At 42.9% G+C, this 25,458-nt stretch overlaps 1 protein-coding gene across 20 annotated transcripts in view; it reads right to left on the bottom strand.

Moving 5' to 3' along the window:
- The window catches only part of LOC111251882 (octopamine receptor beta-2R-like), a 143,497-nt gene that overhangs the window by 8,373 nt on the left and 109,666 nt on the right, over nucleotides 1-25,458 (bottom strand). For 3 of the 20 annotated variants that reach the window (XM_022808962.2, XM_086990706.1, XR_015328848.1), the window contains 2 exons: nucleotides 13,312-13,356; nucleotides 12,136-12,173 (listed from right to left, as the gene is read on the bottom strand). The exons of 2 other annotated variants lie outside the window; for them this stretch is intronic. In XM_022808962.2, the coding sequence (XP_022664697.1) occupies nucleotides 12,136-12,173; nucleotides 13,312-13,356 (83 nt within the window). Of the gene's footprint in view, nucleotides 1-236; nucleotides 340-12,135; nucleotides 12,174-13,279; nucleotides 13,357-16,160; nucleotides 16,626-16,805; nucleotides 16,919-25,458 lie in introns of those variants that run through there. 15 more of the 20 variants (XR_015328849.1, XM_022808963.2, XM_086990711.1 and 12 more) reach the window with 11 other exon arrangements.

Below are 25,458 nucleotides of genomic sequence, written 5' to 3'. Positions count from 1 at the left end.
GAAATTAACAACACAAGATACCGAGAGACAATATTTTATGATTCCACAGCCCATGGGCTGAAACTAATTACTGCCTTTGAAAATGATACCGTCCGTCCTATAGACCCGTTTTCCTACAACGTTTGAAATTTCTAGACCTTTTAAAAAATTCATTCGCTTAGCCTGACTCGACGTTTGATGCCTTAGGCCTTCAATCGCATAAATCGAAGTGCTAAACATCTTCATATCAGACGCACCTAGACGAGATCCCGACGGGCCTAGACAACCAAATGTCGCTCACACCCGAAGATTACCAAACGTCGTTTGCAGATTAGAGAGGAAATTTTTCCTTGCAAGCGGCTTCGGAAACAAATCGAAGACAAATATATTAAGTATAATGCTGTTCCGTAAAATCAAAATATTTTTAAACAGAGTTGTAGTTTTTTAGCATAATTGCTAGTTATGCAAAATGGTGACATATTTCCCCGTTCATCTGGCACATTTTCCGTGGCATGACAGCCCGTTTTTAGAAATAGTAATATATATATATATATAGTTGTGAATCAAGCTGCCATACGTTTCAGCTTTGACAATACGAATCATTACCTAAGTCATTATCTAAACCCTATTTACTTAGAGAGAATACTTAAAGCTTCAGTAGTCCCATAGCTTCCGGTAGAGATATTCTGTGTCGTATTTACGCATGCGCTTGAAAACTTTGTCTCGTCCAATTATAGATAAAATTATAAACGTCATTGTATCAATAAAGAGCTTTTAATAAGTGCTTTCATTTCAAGCTTCTATATTTTATGTGCGTCCGCGCCTGATCCGTGAGCATAGGAAGTTCTACCAAATTAGACAGTCAAGTAGCCACCAGCGCAACGACAAATCGTTTTGATGCGCTTTGGCTTATCAGAAAATTTGTCTGATTACGCCAATGCTTAGGCAGCTCTGCAGGAATGATTGCATTAGCAAGGACGACCTGTACAGCATAAAGTTACCCATGAAAAGTTCTCACTGGAAATGACTCTCTGCTCCCCTAGAAAGTCATTCACAACGTTCCATGTTCTATGCGAGATTTTTCGTCTAACAGACTATTCCGTAGTCAGCTTTTGTTTAGTATATACATTTTAGCTGGACTGTAATTGTCAGCCATAGGAGAAACGTCCCACAGAGGCTAGGATAGGCTGGAGCTATGCTCATTATAAGAATTTAGGCAGCTTTACCTAGAATTCGTAGAACTGCCCGTGCAAATTAGGCCATTTGCGTTGCGGCGTATAGCTGATGTATACAAACAAGTATGCCATTTAAGCCCAAAAGATGATTTCTAACGTTGATATTTTCTCGCTTTTGATATACGCTTACCCATTGCATAAACTAATGCACTAGGGTCATACAAGAACACTAGACATTGAGGAAATGGTGATGTGAATTATATTTGGCCACAATGGCTGTCTTTCAAAGATTCCTAACGTCGATTTATATTTAAGTAGATAAAAAAAAAAAACACATTCTCTCGTATGCGCTCTGCCGTTGTAACACTTGTCACGCTGATGATACTTGACTAAGAAAAAAATGCAAACATTTTCGAAAACAAAATATTACACTGGGTAGAGCGTCTCAATCGAAACCTTTGCTTCAGTCCAGACTCAGAGTCTACCGCATCTAGCAACATCTCAGAGGAAACGGATGTCTAAGGGATTAGCGACAAGTTGAGTTCAGTGGAATTCTAGCTCGTGTACCTCTGAAAGCGTTCCAAGAAGCCCTTCTGAGGATTCTTCAATGGTTACTCTTCAATGGCAGAGTGTTACTCGACAAGGCCAGAATGATCTCGTTATACGAAAGCCAGTACATACTTGGGAAGTGCCGCCCAATGCGGTCGTCTGCTGACTCAGATACGCTCATAAGTCGTTTTGTCTGCGTGTTGTATAGATTGCTATGCCTATTTACCCAGAACAGCCAGAGGCAGCGAAGTTCGGAGCGTGACTTGGGTACTCCTTGTCGCTTTCCGAATGCATCTAGATCACGCGCTCGCCGAAGGAAGCAATTGAACTTGTTTCAATGATAGGCATACATTTATGTGTCGTGTCCAGCAGCCTCAAATATGGTTTTATCTTTAATAATCAAGCTATATTAATAGTGACCTTAGTGTGAATTAGACACAGCTGTTTTCTATGGAAGTCCTGTAAAAGGTGTGCGTCCATTTGTTTCTTTGGTTAGGTGATGACGAGGTGCTGTGTAGTCGGTATTATCAGATTTAAACAGGCGAGCTCAACTTGAATTGGGCAGTCAAACGGACTGATTTTCGGCGTACTTCAATGAGTTATTAGTAATATATTGCGCTTTTCAGTTATACTGTGATGCCCCAAAGCACTAGCCTGAGTACAAGGCGATTATAGTTTGTGCCCCGTAGATTCGTTTTCGCCAGACCAGTCTTGAACAGATTTGATTGTATATCTAAACTATCGACTGTATGGACGTCTATAAAAGAAGTTTTGCGGCAAACTGGCAACGATCTACCAGCCGTTGATGACTTTCCGTTCTGTTCGGTACGTGGTCATTTCAAAAATGAATTCTGTTGGATGCATCAATGAAATTAATTTCGTTCTTCGCGAACACTCTAACTGAATATGCACACAATGCTTAGGGAAAGGTTTGAACAGCTACCTTATTTGCATAACGCATATTGTCACGATCGATGTTAATTTCCTAAAACTAAATACAGGAGAGGATGCTGTTACTATAAATGGAATGTTAAGTCTGCTCTCGGTGTTTTTTCTTCGAGTACGAAGTAAAGGAATTGTTCATATCAAATTTGGATGCAGTAGGTCGCGATTTGCTTCCTTAACCACCAATGGTTCTCAAATGAATATGTCAAACAAGGCGGGTTTCGTGCCAATAGCAGATCAACTAGGATCAATAGAGGCTTAAATAGATTCTCTATTTATGTTAAATACGCATGAAAATACAATGCAATCGATTTAAGAAATGGCACTAGCAGTAGCCAGCAGTGATATACAGACATTAGTGCCGAACTTGCCTTTTGACCTTTCGTCAACACTTGTTGGTACCGAGCACTCGCTGCTACATGTACATATATATATCTGTGTCGCATAGAGGACCGAATTAGCCTTTCTTTCATTCATTACTAGTAACGGCTTTGTAACTATGCGTATTGCCTCGCTGGGGCGTGTAAGGTACTAAGCTTGCACAGAGTTGCAATTGATAATCAAGTACAGCTTTCTAAGGCGCGTCGTCAGCCTTGGTCGCTTCGGCGGAGTTTTTTCGAAATATGGCAACAAGTTTTTCGAAATTATTCATATTCTAAAATAGCAATATCGATCGTAAAGATCTTTGATATAAAGATCCGAAATACTTCTGCTCTTGTCTACACAGATAACATGGAAATTATTTGTACCATGTTTTTGTCTACGTAACGAATTATCAAATAATTCAAATGCTTCAGTGATTCAAATCAGATCAAGCTGAATCTGCACACCATCCACATTCAAAGCTTTACCGACACAGTAACTTGTAATCACATTTAATTATAGGTTTCATACCGGAATCATTATAGGGGAAAAGTGTTTAGTTCGGAACTGTGATTTTTGTACAGATTATTCAAGTATAGCCCTGCTAAATATGGATCATGTACATAAATAGCAGTGTGGTTAGATAGGCAACGGCATCGCGGGTCTATAATTGAGTCAATATATTTGGTGTAAGAGCGTGGCCTGATTAAGCTCCGTTAGCTTTATTTCGTTATTAAGTTACACCTATCGTGTAGGGTTTATCATCGACGGGGCTGGATTATGAGGTGTAGTTAAATTTTAAATATCCTTTACGTTTGTCTACATACGGCTTAACCGATTGAGTCATCGAGAAACAGCATGAAATTTGTCCCCAATGTGTGTAAGAACTACTACAACTTGCTTTAATACATTACCTACTATTGAACTACGACAAATGCTAACTGATCGTTGTTATTGCTGTTGCTACTTTTGTTTATAACTCGATGAAGGGGCCATTGTTACGTATTTTTTTCAAATTAAGTAACTCTGACCACTTATGCTTTTGCTCTAACAGTTACTTTGGACGACGCGTACCTTTCTAATGTCTAGCCTCTGTGTTTCAAATTTTACGCCTGTATCGCCGTTAGGCATTCTATCAGACGGCTAGCTGCCTCTCAGCACGAAACGAAGTCTGTATATGTCCGGCTTTGAACCCAGATTATGTTTAGCCTGCAGCGACCCTACGTCCCTTCTGATCTTCACTGCCGAAGTCTGACGGCGTATTCACTGACGCTGCTGGCCATTTGCCACGCAACAACAGGTCTCATCGTACTTGTAGTCTTGACGTCTTGCTTTAAACGGCGTTGGCCATAATGCCAGATGCTAATGCTAGCGACAATGAAAGGTCATATTATCAAACTAGAGGCCGAAAGTCGTTCGCCATTATTTTATCTCTAGCCTTTGAAAATCTTCAACGTTTTTTTTGCTTGTTTCGGGTCCCATTTGCTAACCGCAGCGTTGTCTAGCATATTTTCATAATCACAAGTATCTCAAAGGCAGATGGTCAACGCATCGCCTTTTCCTGCGGTCGCGTTCGTGTGTGTGTAACTCAACATTCATTCCTGTTTTGCATCTACCACTTCCTTTCAAATAACGCGGCGGCCTGAATTCTGCGCAGGTCCTTGTACTTGTAGTGGTTCACGTTTTTTCGCTTACTCTGCATATAGCTGTCACCGCCTGACAGCATCGACATCTACCACCGTTATCATCCTTTCAAATGGGCAGGTTTAGAAAACTGTAGCGCCAATGGCGACCATGTTACCAGGAGCCTGACTTTCACATGCGCACAGCCATTACATGCGTGTATCCATAAAAAGAAAATGGGCTATTGAATTGTCACCCATTGGATCGACGACATTTGCTGCTTCCTGCAAAGCGTCACTGCCGGGCTGAATTCCACCTGCGGCTACTCCCATTGGTTATCATTCATCCATTGGCTGACAAGGTCATCGTGTAGTCGAGCCGAATGAAACCAGACAATCAACGAGCCAAGCCTGCCGACATTTTCTTTCATGGAGCCACCAGCGACGACGGGGGTATGCTAGTATGGCCTCACTCGTTGCTAAGTTGGACTGCTTCTAGAGACCGCCAGTTCGGAGCAATAGGTGGAGTGGCACAGAGTAAAAGGGTACGCTGAGTACTGGCATCGGCACCTAGTGGCGGTATTTGTAAGCGGCGGTGACTGAGCCAGAAATAGTATGGGGTTCCGGTTCCGCGTCCTGGCCGGGATCGCCTCGGGTCTACAGGGCGATAGGCGCCACCCAGTCGCGAAGTTCGAAAAAGAATGTGTCAACATATAGGCCCACTACAAACTCACTGCCTATGTTAGGCTGTAAACGTCGTGTGCTCAGAACGTTTACGCGATATCAGTCAAATTGGACCTGTGCCGTCTTGAGTGAGACCATTCTTCTATATTTGCTGGGGAGCACTTAGAGTTTAACGTTAAAGGAATAACAGGATGCATGGGCACGTGAAGATGAAAGGAAGAACATAACAACCACCAGAGCTTTTTCTCGATCGATATGGTCGCCCTTTAGCTAGTACCATCTTGTGAGTATAGTGAGGTCCGTCGGCTTCAGCGGCCATTGCTAGCTCAAAAAAGAAGAACTTACGTCACTAAAATGAAAAATAGCTAAAAATTTACACCGCTAATATACGCTATGCTTCAAAAACACTTGTTTGTCTAAAAACTACACCTTGCAGCTTAATTCGATCGGCTTTTAATATCAGAGATAATTATCGCTTTCCACTCGGATATTCGATTGTTAAAAAAACCTTAGCTGACTTTCTTATTCTACTACGGATTGTGAATCATTTATTTTACGAGACGAACCATTGACGAGATTCTAACGGGTAAAGGATAGATTTAGAGTTATAGAGGATAGACTTTGAAACTTAGAGTTCCAACATATAGTACATCCTATAGTACATCGAAAACTGCTGATCGATACATTAAGTCTCTGTGGATAAACATATGAGCTTAAGCAAACATACACGATAAAATTCGACTTTGCTTTGTCCTACGTAGGCTATACATACTGGTACCATCAATACGATGAAAAAAACGCACCTCAATAGAGAGAGATTAACTCGTGGACGTGGATGTAGTCGTTGTTGAAGACTGAGAGGTTCGTTTCAGTTTCAACCACAAGTGGTTTGCCTGCATTCGTTTTACCATAGCTTTTCTACTATGATTTTGTTACAAAGCCTTGTCCGAAATGGATTGTGTAATCAGTGTGTGCGACTAACATTAACCTTTTCTGACGCAAGTGACATTACGCAGTGAATTCGAAGGGGGCAACAAAGCAATTTAGCTACCTTGAATAGGGGTTCTCGAGATTTCCTCTTTTTTTTTCCCTTTAATTGTATACTAACACTGGCCAGCAGTGTCATTACGCGCGACAATCAAAACGCTCAGACTACCTCTTCCTTTAATGCTTTACAGCGTTGTTCTCTTGTATTTCTGTTTACAAAGTCTTGAACCACTGGCAGAAACTTATCTACCGTCAGATCGGTCAATTGCCTAGGCTATTGCTTACCCAAAAACTTATCGTGGCCATCCTCAAGTAAAACTCTCGTTTTAGCGGGTGCTTTCCACGCTGTCTCTCTCGGCCCCAATGGGGCAAAAGGCCATTGTTACTAGAAGTCACGATATTCATTATGGACCGCTGCGTTTAGCGCCCGCAGTGGCTAATTCTCGGTACACGCGCGATCACTGGCGTCGGCATTGATGCTCCGGCATACAAACAAAGGCAGCGCAGATAACAACTGATGTCCATGCGGACCAATGCACGGCCATCTAAGGCCTCCTCTAAGGCATAGATGTAGACAGCGAGCGAGCCACTCATCATGCCGAGTTTAGTTTACGAGCCTATAGCGGCTAGTGACTGGCCTCTGCTGGCGCTTGCTGGTTTATGTGCTAGCCTTTTGCAGAAAGGTAGGACCTAGGCACAGACGAAAAGAGCCATAGGAATATTGCCCTCGGCACCTTTTAAACGCTTAGTCGAGTCAACTAAAAGAGCCCTGTTCCACTTGCCAGTTATCGTCGTTTCATTAGCCGAACGCTAACAAGATTTTGGCAACAGCAAAAACATTGGTAAGGCATTGTTGATAGTTAACGTATCTGCTCGCACGTTTGCCCCTTAGTTCCCAAGTAGGCTTGCTCGCCTGCTTACTCAGTAAATTGTTAGTAATTTCTAAGAACGGGGCCTGAGTAGAGACAGGCAGCCAATTACCCACAGAGACATAAACGGTAGCAATGAAGTTACAACATACGAAAGAATGATTAATACGCTCGAAGCTATGCTGGATCGCTGTTTATTTCTACCATTGAAGCTTACTGCTGCATAATTCACGTTCAAAGTACTCAGCGTAGGGGCTGTGCACTGGTGCGGAGTTACTTCTGTCTTCACTCCTCCGTCGTTCTCAGCACGCCGCCGCCATTGTCGTCACGACGTACACTAGCACCCGCTTAGGTATCGCTATGGGCAGTTTGTGAAGAGCCCAAATGCCATAAATACGTCGTTCTTTTTGAGTAAGGCCTGCTTTTTACTTTGTCGACGTATTGATGTGTTTAGTTCGTGTTGAGTAACCTTTTTATTTGATTTGATAACGTTTAAAGGAAGGCACCCACACAGATGCCCGATGCCTTCGTTTCTTCACACAGCTGCCATAACTACCTGGGTTATTTGCATTAGGAAGTATCCAATGACTCTGGCAACAGCATTGTTGGCTGGCACTTGAGACCCTTCTGCAATTTTTAGTTCTTGCTATCTAGCTAGTTCTTCTGTCTCTAGGAGTTGTGGGCTTCACGAGTACCGTCGACTGAACAAACAGGTTTATCTGGGTCACCAGTTACATTAACCAGCCGTGAGCTGTCGCGTCAGAATCTATCGAGAATCATTCTAATAGCGGTTGCTTTGGACAACCTCGAAACAGCTTTGAAATATAGCTTTTTCTATTCGGACTTCCGGATCCTTCATTCAACGTAGTTCGGTGGCGCTAGGCATGTGATACAGCCGTAAGCGCCGATATTTCTCGTGTTTAGTCCGTTTGCGTCGTTCAGTCTCGTCAACTCGACAAATAACGAGTATCTTAACATATATACTATGTTAGTTCTGTATTCAGTCCCGGTTGCACTGGAGATGAAGAATAAGAAGGCTCATATGATCACAGGCTGCACAAACTCACTTCTGCGGCTGAGTGCATAAATTTAGTTCAACAATCACCATAAAAACGTACTAGAATGTCACGATATAGTAGAACGCTATCATCTTAACCATGGTATTATAAAATGGAATTGGCACCCCAGCTAGCTGCTAGAAGTGTGGCGCAGAAAGATAACGTTATAGCGGGTGTAGTTTTTAGATCTCCAAAAGCCCTGTCATTTGACTCTTCAACAAAAAGAGACCCCGATTAGTAAAGTTTTGCTATCTGCACATATCCTTGCTTGCCGCGGCTTGCAATAGGACTACAACTCTACGAAGGACCACAGCTGAACACTCCATAGAGAACCTCGACACAATAGCGAGTCTACCACTATTGCCGAGAGCAGATTAATGCGTATGCGTCAACATCTTACCACCGTCGTTGACCAACAAAAATTCTCGATGAACGATCAGCAACAGCCGATAATAAAGTAATTTTTAATATACCATACTCTGTAGACGTGCTGAAAATGAACCTTTATTGTCATATCTGTTGAATAACCGGCCATGGCTGGCCTGACGGCCACACCAGTCTTGACCATGCCCTCGGAAAATAACGGAAATATCGATGATTTGTTCTTTTTCCTTGTCTTCTCTTCGTATTTTAGACTGTCAAGTAGACGGCACCCAAATGGTACATATGGCTGTGTGCGTGTTGTATTTATATGTATGGATAAAAAGGATTTTGCTGGAAAAGTCTCAAGAGTCTACACGTAAATCAGTCGGATACCACTACTATTCCTAGGACTATCCACTCCAATTCGCTTTGGAGATTAATCGAGTGTTACTGCAAGCTCATTAGGAGCTGCATACTGTATCCATGCGCATAGTCACGCTTATCATTTACCACCCTTTTCACGATTCCTGGAACAAATGTCAGAGAGAAAACAATGCTAGTGGTGTTAGAGAGCCGACCTGCTTTCTTCTTCAAGCCTGCTTACTATCAGTAAGCGTGCTTGCTTACTCGACTTGAAGCTCTCTCCACTGCTTTGCTCGGCTCGTCTAGCTGTTCTTTGCTAAAAGCACAGGTAGTGAGTGAGGGTGCCTAGGTGGGAAGGTCTAAGGCCCATCCACTTACTCCCTTCTTTATCCTCTTTGGAGTTGTTTCTTTTCAAGAGGCAACACGCCCTGTGGCAGGTGTTAGGCGCTCGACAGGGAACAGTCGGAGATCAGCCATTTCCCGGAGCCACCTCGGGATCGCCTCCTCATTGGGGAGAGTCAGAACCCGGTAAGTCGGCGGCGGGAGGCACCGACGGGGCGACAGCAAAGGGAGAGGAAATTTCCCAAGGCGAAGGTGCAAAAAGCAAGGTTTGCTGATACGTGTTAGGACTGCCATCTACCACTACCACGAGGCGGTTACAGGAGTGAACAATCGAGCCTTCAAATGAAACGAATCGACAATCGATGGAAAAAAACCGTCACAATTTGAACTTCACTCCTCTTGAGCTGGGTACGAGAACATGGAGAGCAGGCGAGATGCAGAGATAAAACGGTCCAAGGTAACAGTGACAGTAAGCGAAATACAGTCAGAAGCAGCACAGAAGAACAGTGGCAGTCCCATTTTTTATTTAAAAAAGAAAATAGCAGCAGGCACGCAGGTGCAGATGATATGGGCTATTTGCGCTCGTCTGCCTGCCTTTTCATTCCTTGCCGCTTTGCTTTTCATCAGTCCAAAGTGAATTTCGAATTCGTCTTAGGTAAGGTCAATGGGCTGTTTGTGGTGACAAGGAAAAACAGGCCAAGTACGTTCCGGTTGGGAGAATTTGCCGAAGTCATTGTTGTACATGCTTTTGACAGCGTTGTCACAATGATGGTGCTGTTCCCAGCGCCTGGTGTTTGCCTAGGGTTTGGAAAGGAGAATTTTTTGAGAGGGGCAATGAGAGTGAGCCGATAATAAGTCTAACAGCTCTACTAATCAGAGCGAACGTAGCGGAGCGCGTGGAAGCGTGACTTCTTCATCTTAAACAAATAGTGCAGCGGTGTCGTTCGATTATTTCTTTTCTCTTCTCTCCCTGCTCTTGTTCTCCGGTCGAGCAAAGCTGGTCATAGCTCAGACTAAAAAGATTTTTTCAATACGAGATTTTTGATCAAATTGCGATAGAGCCAGTCACTGTAGCCAATGCAAACGTTTCCTTGTTCTTGCTCGTTTTCTTTTGCTTTTGATAGGAAAAAGCCATGACAAATCGAGCGATCGATCAAAGTAGACATACACAGCGAGATAGAGGGAAAGATGGGGAGAGGGAGGGAAAAGTTTAGTTTGTACCTCCCTGGTTCCATATGCTCCTGCTGTTGACGATGCTGCTATTATCTCTGGGCAACTCGTTGGGTTTTTATTTCGGCCGCATTGCTCTTTCGCGTACCTTCTTAATCAACTTGCACACCCCTATCTCTGTTGCAAGCATCTTCCAACGCTGCTATTGGTTCGTTTAAGCAGCTAGAGGAGTAGCAACCCGATGTTAATGAAAGCGAAAGCTAAAAGGCTTTCGCAGCTGCCATGAGGCTAGATGAATACGTCGGCTGTAGTCCGACGACGAAACGAAGTGAAAACCAGGAAGATGTAAAGTATAAAGAGGTTTTCGCTTGCCTTCGATCTAGTGGCCGCGCCTTGGTCGAAGAGAGTGGAGCCAGCTATCTGGAGCCAGGGAAGCACGCAGATGCCGTCTGGTGCGCTTGACAATGTAACTTAGCTGAAGAATCTGGCAAACTGCCATATACGCTATGAGAGTGCTCGAGCGATGCTGCTCATCACGAGGTTCTGACAGTGGGGATGGCAATGGCGGACGACGTCGAGTCGACGACAGCTTAAAGAGTAGATACCGATTCCGATGCCGTAGTTAGGTTGGAGAAATGCAACTCTTTTTGCCCTCCGTGGCAGTTTGACCCTGCTCGTTCCTATTGATTACCTAGTGTGTCCAAAGTTGAGGGGCCAACACCAACTGTCAAGAAAAGCGCAAACGTGTTCTGTCTTAGTGTTCTGCGCAGAAAAACTGAACGTGTGATTATAATCTAGAGAGGCCTCGGTAACTGCAGGAAGAAGAGGGCTGCAGGAAGAAGAAAACTAAACACGGTAAATACAAAAAGATATTATGTATCTTTGAAACGATTGCAGTTGTGCCCCGATGTGGGCGAGCATGCCCGCTAGCTACCTGAAACGAATCGGCATCAATGAAAGAATTATTATCCTTGCATTACCTTAATCAGGACCGTCGAAATAACTAATAGTCCGTCGTCTGCTTTCTATACTTGATAGCACCTCGTAGAGTGATTTGGGGAATCTTAGAGAGCCTTCTGTATTATTCGGTGACAATCTTCACGGTCTTCATAAATGTAATACATCGTACAAAACAATGTCCCAATGTAAGATGTATACAAATATATTGATCAGACAAAAAATATATATCTAAATATATGCAATGATACCACAAACGTTTTATAACGACACCTGTAAGCGGCAATCATTACTGTAGTAGGCGGCAAACAAGCCCTACTCAGGGCTTCTTTTTTTTTTGTTAATACCCTAATATCCCTCAGTCACATCGGTTGCCCATCATAGAGGGACAATTGGCCTTCCTCTATGGTCGTTTCTGACGCTGCTATGTTAGAGATTACGAATGCGTTGGCTGTTTATTGGTAGCTCTGTGGATTGGTATGCTAGCACTTCAAGACACCACATGTACTGGCATCTGTTTAGAATATTTACAGGTATTAAAGTGTCTACGAGAGTATACAAAAGACTTAGCAAGCAAGTAAGCAATGCTTCCGTCGGCCAGACAGTCAGTTCGCGCTCATGCACAATCAACGAATTAAATGTAATATTGTATTATAGAGCGAGACGAGGTAAAGGTCCAGTAATAGGGAGAACAAGGTTGTACAGGTACCGGTGACCGACGTTTGCGGCATGTTGTTTCACCATGTGCTGGTTCGCCACAAGGAAGTCGTTGCAAGCGGACATGAAAACAAACATAATAATAATAGTTCTTTTAAGGAGAGAATACAGGTAACCAAAAAGTAGCTAAAATACCATCATCAATTCAGACTATCGCCCGGTTGCCTCTAGCCAAGTTGCAAAATGCATTATGTCCTTCCACAATGTGTGACCCGCAGAAGCCCACTAGAAGAATAGATACGTGTTTATGGGCATACGAATAGGCGGGAATGGGCCTCAGGACACTACACCTGAATGAGTCAGTAGCAACTGACCGCCTTTCTTAAAATGTTTGCTCAGCCAAACCTGAACTAACGTTCCACAGAGGTACGGGTCTAGTTTTTAGCCAGAGGCTGTAAGTAGAGAAATTGGTGAACACGAATAGCTTTTTTATTGCAGTGTGATATGTTGAAAACGTGGGGAGAGGACTCACAAAGGTGAAGACAAAACTTTGATGTGGCGCTTATCGGCAATCCCTATATTGCATCTAGAAACACTACATACCTAACGTTAAATTTAGGCTAGAGACGGGGGCTCCTTCTAATACACGGTCTACGTACACGGTAAACGGTCTATTGTGACGAGTGGAAAAAATGAGCTAAATCAAAGGGCATATCGATATTTGAAGACTTTTATTTTTTGTGAGTCCTGTGCGTGTTGCTAGGTTGCAGGTAAGACGCAGATACAGCCCACAAATTTATAACATCGAGGCAAATGAACTACAGGACGGGAATTTTTGATTCGACTCCAAAATCACTTCGGGTTAGGTCCAGTGTAGAATGGTCTCTGATGAGAGCCGATTAATTATTTTAACTAATTTAAAATTAGACACATTTGTGAAGTTAACAGCGTCGACCTTTCTGTACAACTGAATACTTCGAGTTTTGTTCCTGATACTGGGTGGAGGGCGTCTGATAGTCGGCTTCCAGCACGAAACAAAGTATGGGTGCGTCTGAACTATCAGATGTCCCTAAGTTTAGAGCTAAATATGTTACCACGGCACCATCACGGTACTTCTTCATAAACTTGTGACATATGTAAATGTCAGAAGCACTGCCTAATATGCATATCTACGTTTCTAGTGCCTTGTGCCTTACGCTTTTCACAGACGTCCGTGTATTCCACTTACTCGATTTATTTACAGCGACCACCCCTTTTTCCGTTTGCAACTTACCTGAAATATGAGTTAAGAGTAGCCAGTTAAATTAGGTTTAAATAAAGGAACTAGTTTAGTATATAGATTCCTCCAAGGTACTTGAACCTTCTGTTATATTTACCTCAAACTAATAACACACACGATTAATAAATCTGACGTTTCTATTGAAACAGAGCTAATCTGATAAATTAGGATGCGTCGTTTAACGAGTTTGCGACAATTCTCTTACAGGACGCACATACAAAGCATTTTATAAACGAAGTTGAATATTACAATAGGCTGTATCAAGTCAATGTAGATGTACTCTGACCAACGAAACAACTCTTAAGTGGATAGATTTATTATATTACCAGTAAACAAAAAACATACACTTGTCATGTAGTATAGAGGCAAAAAGGTCTCTCCTTCTACGGTGTTCAGACGGCTTTCGGATTCTCTCTGTACTCTACGGTGTCTACATAAGACAAGTTGTACGGCTACGTCGAGCAGGTAGCTCTACCTAATTGTCTCCTACAATAGATAGTCTCGTATCGTAGGTATCCGTTTGATCGTGAATTACTATGTAATCGTACATCACGTACGACGTCAACATATGTAGGTGAAAGGCAGTCCATAAGGCTTCTAAGCAGTAGACTGTCTAGTAGTATTATTACTATTGACTGGGAAGCCAGTGAAACAAGTAGCCATCGCAAGTATCATAGTATAACAAAAACTTAGATTTATTGGGGTACAGGCTTGAGGCCACTTGGATGCCTTAGCTTATTTATGACCTAAACTGAACGCCTCCAATTTATGGTATTCGGAAACCTCACTTGCGGCTTATCCTTTAAGGGTTCCCGGTTTCATAATGAAATCCAGATTTCAATGTTTGTCACCTGCCGTTCTGTTGCAGTGGACAGGAGCTTTTTCCCAGCACCTGGCCAACTTACATACTACTCTCCTCGTCGTGTTCGCTTGACTATCCGTAGAGACCTCCACGCCTGTTGCTTATAACTAGTTAGTGGGATTCTGCCGGATATGAACTGATACGTTCCCTCAGTAGCCTGCCGCCTAGGTAGCCAATCTTCATAGCACCTTCCTTTTTTGTGTGGGCAACTTGACGAGCCCGCTACTACCAGGGTTGCGACTTTTCCGACCGCTGATACTATGGTTCCTGTTAACAGCGTTTCTATCTTCTGCAAAGCAGCGACCTACCTATCCAAGTTATAACAGGCTGTATGTACAGATAGAAGACTGTAAAGGAAAGAATTTATCGCTGGGATGACATCACAATGTCATCGCCAGCTGGTAGCTTTGACTGGCAGAAGTAGATGCGGAAGGTTGTCGTCTACCCATTCCACCTGTATAGCACAAATCAACACACTCCACCGAACTTCAGTAACCTCATCCAAAGCGCAACATATTGCGAAGCCGTTCTGTTCTTGAAATTTGAGGCATTGTCTCTAACCTTTGGTTGTTTCTACTATTGTGTGAAAAATGCCACTATTTATACTGTCGCGACTATGCCTGTTATTGCATAAAGTAGACCGAATTGACGGTGGATTCGCAGCTGGTACTGCGCGATGTTAGTGCTTGGCATTCATGCCCTGGGGTATAACGTTCCCTGTGCGGAGGATTCCTTGTAAGGACAACTGAAACATATAGAGAGAGATTGGTACGAGCGCAAAATGAACGAATGGGTAGGCATACAATAATAAGTTATACCGGCCGTCATAATAATAACTTGCCATAATAGGTTAGTCGCTTGTTACGTATTACAGAAGGCCGGACACGAAGGTATCTACGTATGAATATACATGGCCTTGCTAAATGTAAACCCTTTTCACTGACAACGTCAGTGACAGTCGAATGCTGCCGCATCAGCCGCGGCCGTAGCCATTTCTCATCTCTGCATTTAAGCCTTAGCGGTCCCGTCTCGAAGGTGAGTACCGAATACAAGATACATAGCAGCGCCTGCACTGATATTGCAAGTAATTGCTAGTCCTTCCTAGGCTGCTACACATACCCGTATTGTAGTTCCTACAGTTGAGGGAATAGCTAAAGACACAAACGCAAACAGTACGGAAAATACACGGCATCCACTGTATACAGATAGATACTATGTGTCTGTGCGTGTGTGTCATAGTATTTTATGTGGTAGCGAAAAATGTATCCGAGTACTGCTATATCAATATAATCAGCAGCTGAAAGCCCGACGTTGTGGCAAGATTAAAAAACGATGAAGCGTACAGGTTTCGTTCACTGCCTAAGGCTTTCACCGACTGAATTACAGGTGACCCCTATTTGATCCCTGTTTACTTTTGCAATTCGTACGACTTAGCTTCTAATGTTTGTTATTATTGATACAATATAGAATGCACTAGCTTAAATGTATTTGCCTTTGAGTTCTAATTACACGGCAGCTACACTTATATATGTATGAACAAAAGAAAAGAAGCTACATTTTTTGAAAGTCAAACAGATAGGTCAAACACTCGTTAGATTTCTTCCAAAAAAAAAGTCTCTTTCTTTTTTTGAGCACCTTATAGGTGCAATAATGTTCCCATGCTTTATTGGCTTTAGGGCTTCATCACTAATCGTCGTTAGTCATTGCATTCTGCAAGCTTTGATTGTCAGCGCGCCCTAGTCATCACAATCAGTATAAATTGGTCTTTCTAGCCACAACGAGCTCCCCTATTTTCCAGCCAGCTAGTGTACTCTCGTGTATCTAGTTAGGTAGGAAAAAAAAATTAGGTTTGCTTTTCAAAATTCACGTTTTCTCATTAATTGTTCGTATGCTGAAAGCTATTCTAAGCATTGTAATCAAGGGTGCAATAACTTACTCCGAAATAGGCTAAGACTGCGATATTCAAGTCGAGTCTAGTATGGTAGTTGATGTTTGCCTATTAACAAGGCCCGTTCACTTTGCGCGATCCCTGTCGATGCTGGACGGCAACCGCCAGTCAATTTTTGTTGCCGTCGGTTTTGCTGGAATTGAAGCGTCGTAACGGGTATACAAAAATGAAGTACCGGACGGGCCTGTTTTAAATTGTCTATAATTTCTATTTCCTTGTTCCCCTTTTCCCTATATGCCTTCTGTCTGTCGGCAGCCATTGTTTCACTTACCAACCAAACAACTACCCTTTTGCGGGGTAGCATTTTGTCCTCCATACTATGCCCCCGTTCCCAGACCGACCTGCTCTGGCTAGGTTACCCGTTTCCTGAGTCAAACCCTTCAAATATAGGCTAGATGCTCTAGGATAGGGTGTCGACCGATACGGGTTGTAGTTGATTTTTGAAGCAGCCAGCTAAAAGAAAAATGCCATAATAGCCAACGTTTCTGTTAGAACGGTTTCGACAGTCGACGCTGCAAATGTCCTAGCGTTAGAGGGTCTGCATCAGCCAACGTAGCAAGTAATAACGTGGGTAAAAACATCAATAGGATCGCGCTAATCGCACACCATGACCTATTAGGCACAGGGACTTACCTAACTTCATTCGTGGCGGCCGGACTTAAGGTATCCGTTCAACGAAGACGCGATGGCGGCGCCAGTCAGGCCGACTGTCGGTTGATAGCTGTAGGCAAGCCTCTATTTTTTGCCTTTTGCGGTGAATAGCAAAATGAAAAAAAAGGCGGTAAGAGCACTGCGAGAATTTTTAATAAAGATCCCATTCAAACGCTTCGTTTTACCCTGAATTCCTCTTTGCAATGGTAGACTATCGCCACAAGGGTTTCTTCCTCTTTATTAGGGTGCCCCTTAAGGCTTCGTGTGTTGCGGTGCATGCCAGGTGTCTGCGCGGGCTTTGCTATGTATTTAGTCATTTACTATGCATCAGGGCATTGCCGTACTAATGGTTGTCGTTATATTCATGTGAACGCTCTTGAAAATCTAAATGTCTGATAATTATAATATTTGATATTACTCCTAATCAAAGGGACGAGTAAGTATATCCATTCACTATTAATACACGATGAACATTTGGATGTCAGGTTAATAAGTTTATTCACAAATATGTGATCGTGGCGTGATAAACTACTTTATAAATGTAATTTAACTTGGTGTTTCAAGATTTACTGTATTAGAACAATGTACATATCTGGATGGGACGTTTGTGTGTGTGTGAGGCAAGACCTTGAACAGCTAACGATTAGCGCCGATTCTCCGTCTCAAACTACACACAGATCGCTTTTAAGGAGTTTTAGGACCTTTAGGACTACCAGCCTTTGTTACTTCGACGAACAGCTTAGTAGGCGGCCGTGGCAGACGGCAGACGAAAAGTTCCCAAACCGATACTGTGTCTTCGTAGCCATCCTGTGTTGTTTCTCTGTGGTCTCGGAACCAACCGTATCACAGCCCCTATTCGCACATGACCCAGGTCATGTGCTCTGCCTGGTAACCTCTTCTAGTTCCTTAGTGGGCTTGGCCAAATAGAAATCCGTCTCGATCATTTTACAAGGCCATTAAAAAAAATGCACTAGGTGCACATTGTCGAGCTACCGACTACTTTTCGCGCTTGGTAATGTCGCTGGTTTTTGTTCGGTTTCATATCGATGTATAGTTTTTGTAAGAGTTGCGACGTTTTCAGTCATTTTCTGATAAGCGCAAATGATAACAACCCATACACAAGATGATCGCATGTCGGAAATGCGCATGATTGTAAATTGAAATCAGACTACGGAAGAATAGTGTGAGATCAGACAAAAAAACTTCAGGAAGACAAGATGTGCAAGAAAGATATGTCGACTTAAAGCTGCGAAAACGAATATCTGTAATAATAACTATTATTCTAACTATCATCATCAGAATATATTATATTTTGTCTGTATGCATCAGCCCAGGAACTTTCTGAACGATATCAGAAGTAAACAAATGTACTACAGGAAGCTTTCTTTCTGCGGAATAGAAACTGCCTGACCAAAAAGTTTGGTATGATTTTCCGTTACGTATTGCTATCATTTTAGTCGACTATTGTATTTGTGTCTCATAGCGGGGACTGCTTGGTAACTATGGATCGTAGAAGACACTATTCCTATCATGCTAGAGTCTGCCCTGTTTTATCTTCATCCAATAAGAAATGACGATAGTGCGATAATATTTATGCCCGCTTCGTTTTTGTCTGTATATGTAAGTTCTACTTCCGTCTGAACGGTGGATTTATTATAATTATGTCTGCCCGTTGTCTGGATAGGGATCGGTAGGATGGTTGACTATAGTGGCTCCTCGGCGAGCTTCAGACGCAAGGCCATCCGTAGCTTTATCTCCAGACACCCACAGTGTACAAATGGCTTGTATAATAACAATAAAGTTGACAAGCGGAAGTTGTATGAGTTGATCAGGTAGTCTCCGCGTGAAATATTCTAGCTATAGGGCTATAGCCGATAGATTTCGAGCTGCATGTTGATCTAATCGGTGGTATTTCACAAAATACTGTTTTTATTGAGTTGAACCAATGACTAAATAATAAATCGTAAATATTTTTTTATTAAGTAAAAATAGCCTAGTTACAATTCGCCAAAAAATAGATCCACCGTGATTAAAGAATTTTTTCAAAAAAATAAAGCTTCCAATACTCCATTGTCCCAGGGCGTTCTGAGCTTGTACATTCTCCTTTGTGGCTACGATTTTATATTAGATAACACATACCATTTGCAACGGCACCAATTACAATAACAGCAACATAGGCTGCATTACCACTTCAGCTCTACGATTCTTTAGTATTATCAGCAACAATCTCGATCGTTTAGAGCTCAATGTCCAAGGGAATAAGTTTGGACATCTCAGATCTATTTCCGTCGTCTGTTGGTGTACGGTGCCCGTTATTGATGCTGCTATCGCTGGAAGAGTTGCCGTTCCTCTCCCTTGCTAACCTGGCTAAAAGTCGTCCATCTTCGAATTACGCAAGCGGCTTGCAGCGTCAGCAGAAGACTTTGATCGTGGGCACAGCTGCTTCTGACGCCATTGCCGCTGAAGCCGAAACTGGATGTGAGCACGTCTACTCGAATAGGAGAGGCCTGATATGGGATTAGGTTAGAACGAAGCCAGCATTGGACCGAGCGTAGCTAATACGACCAATCCAGGCCGACACATTGGAAGTACTTGGAGAGCAAGCCGCTAATCCAAAAAGCACGATTCGTGGCAGCAGCACCAGCAGAAGCGAGACGAAGTTAATTTAGCTTTTTTTTTCCACAACGAGGTTGTTTTGTAGGCTGCTCATCGTTCTCTTGGCTTTCGTTCATTCTGGCAGTGTTTGTCGACTTTACCCTTGCCTCCTCGTGTGCTGCTTCGAGCCATACTTGCCCTGCTGTCCGCTCTTCCTGCTACCGGATCTTTTTTCCAGCAAAAACAGTAGAACATAGTAGCACCCCGACCCAACTCTGATTACGTTAACCTAGAGTTCACCCGTCGGTAGGTGGTTGGTTCTACAGACAACCGGACCTATGTCTAAAGAAATTCTCCATTTCCTATTTAGATACTGGTACTACTACAACGGTCGGTGCATCCCTCTCATCACACCTTCTTCCCGCCAGCGTGAAGTTGGCCAGCTTGCCTGCTTTCTTCTATTTTTCTTCTTGCTTCTCTTGCTAGTCTCCTAGATGAGCACAGTTAAAAAAGCAGCTGGCTACGGCTGCTTCATATCTTATTCCTTCGTACCGTAGGCTGCCTGACACATCTTATTCTATGCCATCGTCTCCATGCCACTACCACCACTGCTGCGACTCAGTCAACGAGCGTCATTCCCCGAGCCCTACAAGTCGCTTCATCCATCGTTGCTGATGTCGCTGCATACGTTTCTACGATTTTGCCTAACGGCCACTCGTTCCACTCTGGTGTCTCCGCGATTTCGCAGGCACAAATGTAATCACACCTTCAGTGTTTTCACTGATTTCACCTCAAGTGCTCTGCTTTGGCGCTAGGTCGCTCATCATAAAGGGAACAACGACAAGAATGAGGGCGTAATAAAGACATTTTCCCGGTATATATATCGTGTTCCGCGAAGAGAGCCAGCAACCGATGACTAGTTATAAAAGACTAAAACGGAATGAAATTTATGTAGCCACCCAGTAAATAGACACTATATAATGCCATAGTACGTCCCATTAAGCGCTGTTTACGTGTCAGTGAATTAGTCTCTTAACGTAAGTTTAGCTAAAACCTCCAGTTGGTCAGTTCACAAGTTTCTGAATATATATAGAAATGTATATAGGTACACACATTTCTGTATTGTGCCTCTCTTTCGCACTAGAGCTATTGACCATTTATTTATTCAACTCATGTAAGTATCATGGCCAGTTCTGAGAATTATCGGACAACCTTTTATTTCTGCGTCCGACATAGGGTCGTCCTGGAGATCATCAATAACCAAGGTTTTTCCTAACCTCTTCTGTTCTAGTATTGCTGAGCCGCCTGCTCTCTACGCCACGTCGGCGTTACCCTGCCGTCCTCACTTCACTAAGACCCTTCCCCTTCCCCTCTGCACCCCATTCTCTTCCCTCCATCTTTCATCCCTCGCCTCATGTTTAGCTGCCATAAGCTGTCGCAGCTCCTCTTGCTCAAGGACTGGTTCCGCCTTCTCTGTCGTCAATCAGGAATGTTAGAAAGAAAAGCTTTCTGAACAGCTACACACTCCTTCTTTCCCCTTCTGCCTCCTGGTCGGTTGGTAAAGCCGGAGTTTATGGCCACTCTGCGCCTGCTCTGAGAAGCGTTTGGCCCTTTCTCGGTCCTCACTCACCGGCCACTCGGCTCTCGGCTCACCACTTCCTCCATATAATCCCTATATTAGTCGAATCAACTTGGATTGGGAGTCTGGTCTTATAGAAGCTGCCGTTGCTATAACTGCAGTTCCCGTGAATGCTGTGATTTTACCCTACGTCTACTCCTACCATTTTGGCGGCGCGCTGGTCCTGGCTGGTTAGGACCTATTGGTGGAACTTGACAATGAGACCTCTTTCTAACACGTAACGCTACGGAAAATTATTAGGCAGTAGCGACATTGCCAAGCGGAACTATGTTAGCTACAAACTTAGACCTTAAAAGGTCTGTGGCTATTTAGCCAGTGTTCCTCACGCGCCTAACTACCGCATCTAGCCCGTTCGATCCTATCATAGGAAGTACCCGGCATCCTGCTGAGGTACAGCGAAAACTTGATGGGAAGCGTAAACTCCTTTTACCACATAACCACGCATGACGATACTAACATACTACGAGGCTTATTTATTTTACCTCAGTCCGACGAGTATATATATAGTATTCTACATACTCAGTGTAACTTATGGGGTAACCTGCAAGCGCCGCATCGACTGCAAACTCTTTAGCATGAATCTTCAGAATGTGGTTTCGTTCACATTTTGTTTTTTTGCTGACTGAAGTCAAGAAGTATGACACGTCAAAAATACGATGTACATTCTTCGACGCATATGCTTTAGCAAAGCTACCTATATCAGTCTGTCGTTTTCAACGAGGGAAAACTGCCTATTGTACATTCCTGCGCTCATAAATAACTGTACAGCAAAGCTGGATTGTAAAATGGTATATGTTAATTTTGTGTGCAATCACGTCAGCGTATCCTGTATTATACATATGCGTGTTGTCCTGAAGTAGGCACCAGCTATTTTATAGAGAAATTATTGATAGCATTAGGTTGACGACTGCTGCAAGTTACTGTTAAATAGATTTTAGAGTAGCTTGGGTAACTCTGATGGTAGAGGGACCGATTATTCGTTTTACTCAGTAATTCAGTTTACTCGTCCGGATGGCGACATTCCAGTATACAATAGAACGCTCACTTTTTCACTCTACGGAAATTCTGCCTTTTGCAAACTTGTTGCAATGCAGAGCTTGCTCAAGCTATAATGGCGGCAGGGGCTTTAGTGCCCACGTTTGAACTGTTGATGAACTTGGATGACAGCGGCTATAACAAATATGTTGTCCATTCGCCCTGCCAACTACGCTCACGGTGCCTCGACACTTACCTACTGAACGGAACAGACTTTCGAACGTGAGCGATTGCCAATATCCAAGAGTTTGGTCCATGTTTCTGCTAACTGGCCCTCGTCTAAGTGCTTTGTGTTCAAAAGTAACAGTCGATCAACTAAGCCTAATGTTCTGGCCATTTTCCAATTTGATCAAACACCTCGGGGACATCTGTAAACTATAGCGGGAATATCATTAATACACGGCTTGTAATCAGTTTTTTCCATTCGGTGTATTCAGAATAATTATTACAAGCTTTCTTAGTCTATATCCGTTATTTTTCGAGCTTCTGCTTTTTCTAACTTTGTCACCGAAGCTGGTAATTGTTTACACTGTATAATAATCTCCTGCTATTTTCACTGGTTTAAGCAGGTTACTGATTCTGTACGTAGTGTAACTCGCGAAAAGGGCTCCTCGCAGGCTCTTGACAGCTTTGGCTGTCCAATTTCGCTGATAAATTCTGTTGTTGAACAGGTCCTTTGTCTCTAGTCTTCGTCTTCAGAAATCGCATAGGCCTGAGGGGGCTGCGACCTCATGTGTGTCCCAAAAGACCTTTTACCCCGCGTAACCCTTGGTTGACTTGTTGAGGCTTACAAGCTCGCATGACTCAGTGCAAATTCTAAAACCGGATAGGTTTTTGCCTTTTAGATCTTGTGGCTTGCGATCCCGCTTCCCAGTGACGGAACGTAATAAGCTGTTACGTTTTATTACCCCTGGGAGTGGGGTAATGTTCGCTCTTGTTTAGGAGCGACTTTTCGTTTCTTCGGAGAGAAAGATCTAGACCGTACTAGATATTGGGACACATTTTTGTCCTTGGAAAAATTCCTTTCAGCGGCAGTGTCTGTCGCTATGCGCGCTACTTTATAGTTTGTATTCAACACCTTATTGGCGTCGCGTTTTCAAATTTCTCAGCGAAACAATGAGCGGACCTTACAGCGTAGTTTGAATATATTTATTTGAGCAAGTAATAAATAGTTTTTCTACGTGTTTTGACTTTCTTCCTCGATAACTTACTGTGAAACCATACAAAGCTACTTTATTTCACAGAAACATGTAGTAATACAATTTACTGTTAGATATGAAGACAAAGTTTATGTACTCTATGCGTGTTGCAGACCATTGGGCTTCATATACACACAATTAAATAACGAAATCATCTAGTAGAATGAAAGAAAGCTTTTTCTATTTAGGATATTAAATGTACAATTATTAAACAATGTATGTTCTGTATGAGATCTCCATTCGTCTGCCCTTATCGCTCCTGGGGCAACTTGTGTAGACTATTTTGAATCTGTCCTTGAACAGCGTTTAAAGTAGGAGCAAAAAATGTATTAATCTAATGGCTTTAAGGTTTGCATCTGGCCAAGGTGTGAGATTATGGTCTCGACCTTTCCGTCTAAATGATGATGAAAAAAGTTGCGAAGAAGATATATGCTAAGCACACGCACGTTAAGCGTACGTCTCTAGGAATTGCATGAGATAATCTGTCCGTGAGTACCAGATTATTTGGTAATATTAGATTGAAGAACAGGTCGCTTTATACCTCAAATAACAGGGTATGTCGTTCTCTTTCTAAATCTACCTAGAGAGAAATTTTGCATTGGCTGGCAGTTCGACGCAAACAGAGCGTCGACTAAATTATCATCATTAAAGGAATTAATGCTTAAAGTTTAGCCGCACCATACGTCTTTACCATGGCGGCAGATCGCTGGAGGTGGCCCCACACACGTACCTAGCTAGATAATCACGAGGCGACGTTTTACCAAGAGGGCATCTCTCTTTTGTCACCTGAGGTCACGTTGTTGAGTTTTGCAGCAGGGTTTCGCTTCGTCAAGGGAGAAAGATAGTAGCTCGTACGGAAATGGGCCGTGTTTCTACTCCCTGTGCCACGTAGTCAGCAAGTACATCATCACGAAATGCGTTCCCCAGTGCGCAGCTACTGAATTCAATTGAACTAAACTTCAACGCACGCGACACTGAAGGCATGCGCCGCTATGATTCAGACGGCTGCGATTTGAAAATTCAACGGTCGGTCTTTTGTTTAGACTTTTCGCCGCCATCTTCATGCTGAACACTTCGTTTACCTTTTTACATATAAGACCAGTACATTAAATCCATCCTCTATACATATATATATTGCAGCTACAATATTTGTAGGTATAGCTCGATTGACGGATCCTCACTGCTTAGGCTGGCGGCTACCCAATGAAAGTTAGAATTTGCCAGAAAAGCAATGGCTGCAGCCTAATCACGCTGAAACGTCTGACCGATAAGAACCGCGCTTTGTAGGGAAGTTCACGCATGCATCCGGACCCATCCGAGGAATCGAACTCATGTAACCTTATGACACAATAGCGTTTAATAAAATCATAAAAAAACATCATGTTGCGTTGGTTCTTGTAGTCGGGAATATTATAGCTTCATTTATAAGATAAACCGGGAATTTGCTTTTGATAAAGCCCACCAGCTTCGTATTCAGTTGTGAACCGCCAGGAATCGATGTACGTTTGACTGATCCAATTTGCTTTACAGAACCAAGAACGTATCACACTTGATAAAACAACAAATACTATCTTAGGGCATACGGTGAAAGGCAGAACAGTCGTACCGACGATGCGTATGTATCTTTGTTGTATGTAGCTTGACACTTTGAATAGACATGTCAACACTATTTGGAAGGGGAGCAGCTGTCGAACGAAACAACTGTGGCCGGAAAAACCTACAAAGTCTATGATAATTCAAGGACGACTTCACTGAACTTAAATAAAAACTAAGTTTTATTTTTTCTTCTTTTTTAGAGCACGATCTTTTCTGTAAGGTGTTCCGCAGCAGCGGAATCGGGCAGGGGTATACAAGAGGTCAAACTGGGAGAGCTCTTCCGCTAGAGTATTTTGGATTCCCGAAGCGAATCCAAGCTGCGTTCATTCTTAAAACTGTTCGATCTGGCATCACATCGACTTAGAAAATAGCCTTTAACCGGCCAAACGATAAGAGAAAAATACAAACATATTCGAAGAGGTAACGAGCTTTATATATGGAGCCGGCTTCGGCCTAGATTTCGCTAGAAATACCGTGAGGCGGTATTTATGCTGAGTAAATTCAATTGATAGAGGCTTCCTCAGTCTCATTGGCTTGTTAAGAAGTACAAAATGCGCTCTGTATATTATAG

Source organism: Varroa destructor, unplaced genomic scaffold (assembly GCF_002443255.2).
Source record: "Varroa destructor unplaced genomic scaffold, Vdes_3.0 BEIS01000005.1, whole genome shotgun sequence".
NCBI classification, from domain to species: Eukaryota; Metazoa; Arthropoda; class Arachnida; order Mesostigmata; family Varroidae; genus Varroa; species Varroa destructor.
The sequence above is the reverse complement of the archived record's forward strand: the minus strand, read 5'-3'. Positions and strand labels throughout refer to the sequence as shown.